At 48.6% G+C, this 9,922-nt stretch overlaps 1 protein-coding gene across 1 annotated transcript; it reads left to right on the top strand.

The window, feature by feature from the left end:
* The first annotated feature begins 592 nt into the window (after positions 1-592).
* LOC138364465 (magnetosome-associated protein MamJ-like) lies at positions 593-8,584 on the top strand. Its single transcript, XM_069324105.1, has 3 exons — positions 593-991; positions 3,239-3,433; positions 8,558-8,584. Exons 1-3 carry the CDS (start codon positions 593-595, stop codon positions 8,582-8,584), a joined length of 621 nt encoding a protein of 206 aa, XP_069180206.1.
* Positions 8,585-9,922: the final 1,338 nt, after the last annotated feature.

The following is a 9,922-nucleotide window of genomic DNA, read 5'->3' as shown; positions in this document are numbered from 1 at the left end:
ATATGTGGTGGTGGAACCTGTACCATATGTGGTGGTGGTGGAACGTGTATCATATGTGGTGGTGGTGGAACCTGTACCACATGTGGTGGTGGAACCTATACCATATGTGGTGGTGGAACCAGTACCATATGTGGTGGTGGAACCTGTACCATATGTGGTGGTGGTGGAACCTGTACCATATGTGGTGGTGGTGGAACCAGTACCATATGTGGTGGTGGAATAAGTACCATATGTGGTGGTGGTGGAACCAGTATTATATGTGGTGGTGGTGGAACCTGTACCATATATGGTGGTGGTGGAACCAGTACCACATGTGGTGGTGGAACCGGTACCATATGTGGTGGTGAAACGTGTACTCTATGTGGTGGTGGAACCTGTACCATATGTGGTGGTTGTGGAACAAGTACCACATGTGGTGGTAGAACTTGAACCATATATGGTGGTGGTGTAACCTGTACCATATGTGGTGGTGGTGGAACAAGTACCACATTTGGTGGTGGAACCTGTACCGTATGTGGTGGTGGAACCTGTACCATATGAGGTGGTGGAACCTGTACCATATGTGGTGGTGGTGGTGGAACCTGTACCATATATGGTGGTGGAACCTGTACCATATGTGGTGGTGGTAGAACCAGTATCACATGTGGTGGCGGAAATTGTACCATATGTGGTGGTGGAACCTGTACCATATGTGGTGGTGGTGGAACCTGTACCATATGTGGTGGTGGTGGAATCAATACCATATGTGGTGGTGGTGGAACCAGTAACATATGTAGTGGTGGATCCTGTCCGATATGTGGTGGTGGAACCCGTACCATATGTTGTGGTGGAACCAGTACCATATGTGGTGGTGGAACCAGTACCATATGTGGTGGTGGTGGAACCAGTACCACATGTGGTGGTGGTGGAACCTGTACCATATAAGGTGGAGGAACCTGTACCGTATGTGGTGGTGGTGGAACCTTTACCATATGTGGTGGTGGTGGAACCAGTACCACATGTGGTGGTGGAACCTGTACCATATTTGGTGGTGGAACCTGTACCATATGTGGTGGTGGAACCTGTATCACATGTGGTGGTGGTGGAACCTGTACCTTATGTGGTGGTGGTGGAACCTGTACCATATGTGGTGGTGGTGGAACCTGTACCTTATGTGGTGGTGGTGGAACCTGTACCATATGTGGTGGTGGTGGAACCTGAACCATATGTGGTGGTGGAACCTGTATCATATGTGGTGGTGGTGGAACCTGTACCATAGGTGGTTGTGGTGGAACATGTACCATATGTGGTGGTGGTGGAACCTGTACCATATGTGGTGGAACATGTACCATATGTGGTGGTGGTGGAACCTGTACAATATGTGGTGGCGAAACCTGTACCATATGTGGTGGTGGTGGAACCTGTACCATATGTGGTGGTGGTGGAACATGTACCATATGTGGTGGTGGTGGAACCTGTACCATATGTGGTGGTGGTGGAACCTATACCATATGTGGTGGTGGAACCTGTACTATATGTGGTGGTGTTTGAACCTGTACCATATGTGGTGGTGAAACCTGTACCATATGTGGTGGTGGTGGAACCTGTACCATATGAGGTGGTGGAACCTGTACCATATGTGGTGGTCGTGGTGGAACCTGTACCATATGTGGTGGTGGTGGAACCTGTACTATATGTGGTGGTGGTGGAACCTGTACCATATGTGGTGGTGGTGGTGGAACCTGTTCCATATATGGTGGTGGTGGAACTTGTATCATATGTGGTGGTGGAGGAACCTGTACCATATGTGGTGGTGGTGGAACCTGTACCATATGTGGTGGTGGTGGAACCTGTACCATAAGTGGTGGTGGTAGAACCTGTACTATATGTGGTGGTGGAACCTGTACTATATGTGGTGGTGGTGGAACCTGTACCATATGTGGTGGTGGTGGAACCTGTACCATATGTGGTGGTGGTGGAACTTGTATCATATGTGGTGGTGGTGGAACCTGTACCATATGTGGTGGTGGAACCTGTGCCATATGTGGTGGTGGTGGAACCTGTACCATATGTGGTGGTGGTGGAACTTGTACCATATGTGGTGGTGGTGGAACCTGTTCCATATGTGGTGGTGGAACCTGTACCATATGTGGTGGTGGTGGAACCTGTACCATATGTGGTGGTTGTGGAACCTGTACCAAATGTGGTGGTCGTGGTGGAACCTGTACCATATGTGGTGGTCGTGGTGGAACCTGTACCGTATGTGGTGGTGGTGGAATCTGTACTATATGTAGTGGTGGTGGAACCTGTACCATATGTGGTGGTGGTGGTGGAACCTGTACCATATGTGGTGGTGGTGGAACTTGTACCATATGTGGTGGTGGTGGAACCTGTACCATATGTGGTGGTGGTGGAACCTGTACCATATGTGGTGGTGGTAGAACCTGTACTATATGTGGTGGTGGAACCTGTACTATATGTGGTGGTGGTGGAACCTGTACCATATGTGGTGGTGGTGGTGGAACCTGTACCATATGTGGTGGTGGTGGTGGAACTTGTATCATATGTAGTGGTGGTGGAACCTGTACCATATGTGGTGGTGGTGGAACCTCTTCCATATGTGGTGGTGGTGGAACCTGTACCATATGTGGTGGTGGTGGAACCTGTACCATATGTGGTGGTGGAACCTGTACTATATGTGGTGGTGGTGGAACCTGTACCATATGTGGTGGTGGTGGTGGAACCTGTACCATATGTGGTGGTGGTGGAACTTGTACCATATGTGGTGGTGGTGGAACCTGTACCATATGTGGTGGTGGAACCTGTACCATATGTGGTGGTGGTGGATCCTGTACCATATGTGTTGGTGGTGGAACTTGTACCATATGTGGTGGTAATGGAACCTGTACCATATGTGGTGGCTGAACCTGTACCATATGTGGTGGTGGTGGATCCTGTAGCATATATGTTGGTGGTGGAACCTGTACCATATGTGGTGGTGGTGGATCCTGTACCATATAAGTTGGTGGTGGAACCTGTACCATATGTGGTGGTGGTGGATCCTGTACCATATGTGGTGGTGGTGGAACCTGTACCATATGTGGTGGTGGTGGAACCTGTACCATATGTGGTAGTGGTGGAACCTGTACCATATGTGGTGGTGGTGGAAGCTGTACCATATGTGGTGGTGGAACCTGTACCGTATGTTGTGGTGGTGCAACCTGTACCATATGTGGTGGCGGTGGAACCTGTACCATAGGTGGTGGTGGTGGAACATGTACCATATGTGGTGGTGGTAGAACCTGTACCATATGTGGTGGTGGTGGAACCAGTAACATATGTAGTGGTGGATCCTGTCCGATATGTGGTGGTGGAACCCGTACCATATGTTGTGGTGGAACCAGTACCATATGTGGTGGTGGAACCAGTACCATATGTGGTGGTGGTGGAACCAGTACCACATGTGGTGGTGGTGGAACCTGTACCATATGAGGTGGAGGAACCTGTACCATATGTGGTGGTGGTGGAACCTTTACCATATGTGGTGGTGGTGGAACCAGTACCACATGTGGTGGTGGAACCTGTACCATATTTGGTGGTGGAACCTGTACCATATGTGGTGGTGGAACCTGTATCACATGTGGTGGTGGTGGAACCTGTACCTTATGTGGTGGTGGTGGAACCTGTACCATATGTGGTGGAGGTGGAACCTGAACCATATGTGGTGGTGGAACCTGTATCATATGTGGTGGTGGTGGAACCTGTACCATAGGTGGTTGTGGTGGAACATGTACCATATGTGGTGGTGGTGGAACCTGTACCATATGTGGTGGAACATGTACCATATGTGGTGGTGGTGGAACCTGTACCATATGTGGTGGCGAAACCTGTACCATATGTGGTGGTGGTGGAACCTGTACCATATGTGGTGGTGGTGGAACATGTACCATATGTGGTGGTGGTGGAACCTGTACCATATGTGGTGGTGGTGGAACCTATACCATATGTGGTGGTGGAACCTGTACTATATGTGGTGGTGTTTGAACCTGTACCATATGTGGTGGTGAAACCTGTACCATATGTGGTGGTGGTGGAACCTGTACCATATGTGGTGGTGGAACCTGTACCATATGTGGTGGTCGTGGTGGAACCTGTTCCATATGTGGTGGTGGTGGAACCTGTACTATATGTGGTGGTGGTGGAACCTGTACCATATGTGGTGGTGGTGGTGGAACCTGTTCCATATGTGGTGGTGTTGGAACTTGTATCATATGTGGTGGTGGAGGAACCTGTACCATATGTGGTGGTGGTGGAACCTGTACCATATGTGGTGGTGGTGGAACCTCTACCATATGTAGTGGTGGTAGAACCTGTACTATATGTGGTGGTGGAACCTGTACTATATGTGGTGGTGGTGGAACCTGTACCATATGTGGTGGTGGTGGAACCTGTACCATATGTGGTGGTGGTGGAACTTGTATCATATGTGGTGGTGGTGGAACCTGTACCATATGTGGTGGTGGAACCTGTGCCATATGTGGTGGTGGTGGAACCTGTACCATATGTGGTGGTGGTGGAACTTGTACCATATGTGGTGGTGGTGGAACCTGTTCCATATGTGGTGGTGGAACCTGTACCATATGTGGTGGTGGTGGAACCTGTACCATATGTGGTGGTTGTGGAACCTGTACCAAATGTGGTGGTCGTGGTGGAACCTGTACCATATGTGGTGGTCGTGGTGGAACCTGTACCATATGTGGTGGTGGTGGAACCTGTACTATATGTAGTGGTGGTGGAACCTGTACCATATGTGGTGGTGGTGGTGGAACCTGTACCATATGTGGTGGTGGTGGAACCTGTACCATATGTGGTGGTAGAACCTGTATCATGTGGTGGTGGAACCTGTACGATATGTGGTGGTGGAAAGTATACCATATGTGGTGGTGGAACCTGTACCATATGTGGTGGTGGAACCTGTACCATATGTGATGGTGGTGGAACCTGTATCATATGTGTTGGTGGTGGAACCTGTATCATATGTGTTGGTGGCGGAACCTGTGCCATATGTAGTGGTGGTGGAACCTCTTCCATATTTGGTGGTGGTGGAACCTGTACCATATGTGGTGGTGGTGGAACCTGTACCATATGTGGTGGTGGAACCTGTACTATATGTGGTGGTGGTGGAACCTGTACCATATGTGGTGGTGGTGGTGGAACCTGTACCATATGTGGTGGTGGTGGAACTTGTACCATATGTGGTGGTGGTGGAACCTGTACCATATGTGGTGGTGGAACCTGTACCATATGTGGTGGTGGTGGATCCTGTACCATATGTGTTGGTGGTGGAACTTGTACCATATGTGGTGGTAATGGAACCTGTACCATATGTGGTGGCTGAACCTGTACCATATGTGGTGGTGGTGGATCCTGTAGCATATATGTTGGTGGTGGAACCTGTACCATATGTGGTGGTGGTGGATCCTGTACCATATAAGTTGGTGGTGGAACCTGTACCATATGTGGTGGTGGTGGATCCTGTACCATATGTGGTGGTGGTGGAACCTGTACCATATGTGGTGGTGGTGGAACCTGTACCATATGTGGTAGTGGTGGAACCTGTACCATATGTGGTGGTGGTGGAAGCTGTACCATATGTGGTGGTGGAACCTGTACCATATGTTGTGGTGGTGGAACCTGTACCATATGTGGTGGCGGTGGAACCTGTACCATAGGTGGTGGTGGTGGAACATGTACCATATGTGGTGGTGGTAGAACCTGTACCATATGTGGTGGTGGTGGAACCTGTACCATATGTGGTGGTGGTGGAACCTGTACCATATGTGGTGGTGGAACCTGTACCATTTATGGTGGTGGTGGATCCTGTACCATATGTAGTGGTGGTGGAACTTGTACCATATGTGGTGGTGGTGGAACCTGTACCATATGTGGTGGCTGAACCTTTACCATATGTGGTGGTGGTGGAACCTGTACCATATGTGGTGTTGGTGGAACCCGTACCATATGTGTTGGTGGTGGAACCTGTACCATATGTGGTGGTGGAACCTATGCCATATGTGGTGGTGGTGGAACCTGTACCATATGTGGTGGTGGTGGAACCTGTACCATATGTGGTGGTGGAACCAGTACCATATGTGGTGGTGGTGGAACCAGTACCACATGTGGTGGTGGTGGAACCTGTACCATATGAGGTGGAGGAACCTGTACCATATATGGTGGTGGTGTAACCTGTACCATATGTGGTGGTGGTGGAACCTGTACCATAGGTGGTGGTGGTGGAACATGTACCATATGTGGTGGTGGTGGAACCTGTACCATATGTGGTGATGGTGGAACATGTACCATATGTGGTGGTGGTGGAACATGTACCATATGTGGTGGCGAAACCTGTACCATATGTGGTGGTGGTGGAACCTGTACCATATGTGGTGGTGGTGGAACATGTACCATATGTGGTGGTGGTGGATCCTGTACCATATGTGGTGGTGGTGGAACCTATACCATATGTGGTGGTGGAACCTGTACTATATGTGGTGGTGTTTGAACCTGTACCATATGTGGTGGTGGAACCTGTACCATATGTGGTGGTGGTGGAACCTGTACCATATGTGGTGGTGGAACCTGTACCATATGTGGTGGTCGTGGTGGAACCTGTACCATATGTGGTGGTGGTGGAACCTGTACTATATGTGGTGGTGGTGGAACCTGTACCATATGTGGTGGTGGTGGTGGAACCTGTTCCATATGTGGTGGTGGGGGAACTTGTATCATATGTGGTGGTGGTGGAACCTGTACCATATGTGGTGGTGGTGGAACCTGTACCATATGTGGTGGTGGTGGAACCTGTACCATATGTGGTGGTGGTAGAACCTGTACTATATGTGGTGGTGGAACCTGTACCATATGTGGTGGTGGTGGAACCTGTACCATATGTGGTGGTGGTAGAACCTGTACTATATGTGGTGGTGGAACCTGTACCATATGTGGTGGTGGTGGAACCTGTACCATATGTGGTGGTGGTGGAACTTGTATCATATGTGGTGGTGGTGGAACCTGTACCATATGTGGTGGTGGAACCTGTGCCATATGTGGTGGTGGTGGAACCTGTACCATATGTGGTGGTGGTGGAACTTGTACCATATGTGGTGGTGGTAGAACCTGTACCATATGTGGTGGTGGAACCTGTACCATATGTGGTGGTGGTGGAACCTGTACCATATGTGGTGGTTGTGGAACCTGTACCATATGTGGTGGTCGTGGTGGAACCTGTACCATGTGGTGGTGGTGGAACCTGTACTATATGTAGTGGTGGTGGAACTTGTACCATATGTGGTGGTGGTGGTGGAACTTGTACCATATGTGGTGGTGGTGGAACCTGTACCATATGTGGTGGTGGTGGAACCTGTACCATATGTGGTGGTGGTGGAACCTGTACCATATGTGGTGGTGGTGGAACCTGTACCATAGGTGGTGGTGGTGGAACATGTACCATATGTGGTGGTGGTGGAACCTGTACCATATGTGGTGGTGGTGGAACCTGTACCGTATGTGGTGGTGGTGGAACCTGTACCATATGTGGTGGTGGAACCTGTACCATTTATGGTGGTATTGGATCCTGTACCATATGTAGTGGTGGTGGAACTTGTACCATATGTGGTGGTGGTGGAACCTGTACCATATGTGGTGGCTGAACCTTTACCATATGTGGTGGTGGTGGAACCTGTACCTTATGTGGTGTTGGTGGAACCTGTACCATATGTGTTGGTGGTGGAACCTGTACCATATGTGGTGGTGGAACCTATGCAATATGTGATGGTGGTGGAACCTGTACCATATGTGGTGGTGGTGGAACCTGTACCATATGTGGTGGTGGTGGAACCTGCACCATATGTGGTGGTGGAACCTGTGCCATATGTGGTGGTGGTGGAACCTGTACCATATGTAGTGGTGGTGGAACCTGTACCATATGTGGTGGTGGTGGAACCTGTACCATATGTATTGGTGGTGGAACCTGTACCATATGTGGTGGTGGAACCTGTACCATATGTGGTGGTGGTGGAACCTGTACCATATGTGGTGGTGGTGGAACCTGTACCATATGTAGTGGTGGTGGAACCTGTACCATATGTGGTGGTGGAACCTGTACCATATGTGGTGGTGGAACCTGTACCATATGTGGTGGTGGTGGAACCTGTACCATATGTGGTGGTGGTGGAACCTGTACCATATGTAGTGGTGGTGGAACCTGTACCATATGTGGTGGTGGAACCTGTACCATATGTGGTGGTGGTGGAACCTGTACCATATGTTGTGGTGGTGGAACCTGTACCATATGTGGTGGTGGAACCTGCACCATATGTGGTGGTGGAACCTGTACCATATGTGGTGGTGGTGGAACCTGTACCATATGTAGTGGTGGTGGAACCTGTACCATATGTGGTGGTGGAACCTGTACCATATGTGGTGGTGGTGGAACCTGTACCATATGTGGTGGTGGAACCTGTGCCACGTGTGGACTCTGTTATATTGTGGACTGTGTTAACATGTTCTCGCTTGCCAGAGTGGAGAGTACACCGTCGGAGAGTAAGCTGGGAGGAGAGTGAGAGGGAGTGCCCCAGAGAGAGTACACACACGAGGCAGCTTCTCTACCCGGGGTGCACGCTGAGGTGAGAGTGTCAGTAATGCCTCGTCTTCACCAGAGTGGTTGAGTGAACAGAGTGCAGCGTGTGCCAGGAACTCTTGTATGGCAGTGCGTGGAGTCCCCCCCCCCCACTCCCTTTCTATTAATTCCAGTGTCATTGAACTCACGCAGTAATTGGTTAAGTTTTTATGAGTTAATTAGTACATTTGATGTGTTTGGTAAATATAGTCCGGTGATAAATGGAGTTTGTTCACCCCTTTACTGATGTGCCATAGAACACTGTGTTAGAGCAGTGAGCAGCACTCAACTCTCTAGTAACACTAGAGTAGAGAGTACAACACTGTGTTAGAGCAGTGAGCAGCACTCAACTCTCTAGTAACACTAGAGTAGAGAGTACAACACTGTGTTAGAGCAGTGAGCAGCACTCAACTCTCTAGTTACACTAGAGTAGAGAGTACAACACTATGTTTCACTACGGAGTTAGAGGTGAGAGAAGAGAGGAGCATGAGTAAGGGGTGAGTCCTCAGCCTCCAGGCGGGGGCGGGGGGGGGGGGGTGAGTAAATGTGCTCTCTGCCGCACTCTTTACTTAAGAAGTAGAATTATCAGGGGGAAGCGCCAAGCCATTACGACTATATAGCACTGGGAAGGGTTAAGGGTAAGGCTTTGGGATGGGACGGGTGAGAGGAATGGTGCCCAACCACTTCCACCTGTTAACATGTTAACACAGTCGCAACCATCCTCCGAATTGACAGTACGACTTAATACTAAGTGTAATAAGTACATTTTCTTACTGTCATAAACAGTGCATAATTGCACTTATGGGGCTGTTACATTTACCCAACTCCCCCCGATTTAATTCTCCTCGTTTTCTGTTAAGACACTCAGAATTTTGGGATGAAGTTTTCAATTTCAATATTCTATACACAAGTTTTAAATATTTGGGATTTCTTTTTCAAGTTTATTAAACAATAAAGATTTATACAAAAGTTTAAAATATCCAGAGTTTCTTTACAATTTATTGACATATTTTAGTTTTGTTTTATTAGTTTTATAAAACTGTAATATCAATATAGCTATAGGTTAAGTACTAATTGTAATTAAGAAGCAATAAAATTATTATCTTCAAAAACTAAGAAGGTTAGGTGAGGTCGTGGTTTTCTATTCAGTTTTTCAGGTAAACTCAAATATTCACAATATATTTGACAGTACGATTTAATACTAAGTGAAAATAAGTACACTTCCTAACTGCTATGAATAGTACATAATTGCACTTATTTGTCTCC

The sequence above is a fragment of the Procambarus clarkii genome, chromosome 13 (assembly GCF_040958095.1).
Source record: "Procambarus clarkii isolate CNS0578487 chromosome 13, FALCON_Pclarkii_2.0, whole genome shotgun sequence".
In the NCBI taxonomy this organism is placed as follows: domain Eukaryota; kingdom Metazoa; phylum Arthropoda; class Malacostraca; order Decapoda; family Cambaridae; genus Procambarus; species Procambarus clarkii.
The sequence above is the reverse complement of the archived record's forward strand: the minus strand, read 5'-3'. Positions and strand labels throughout refer to the sequence as shown.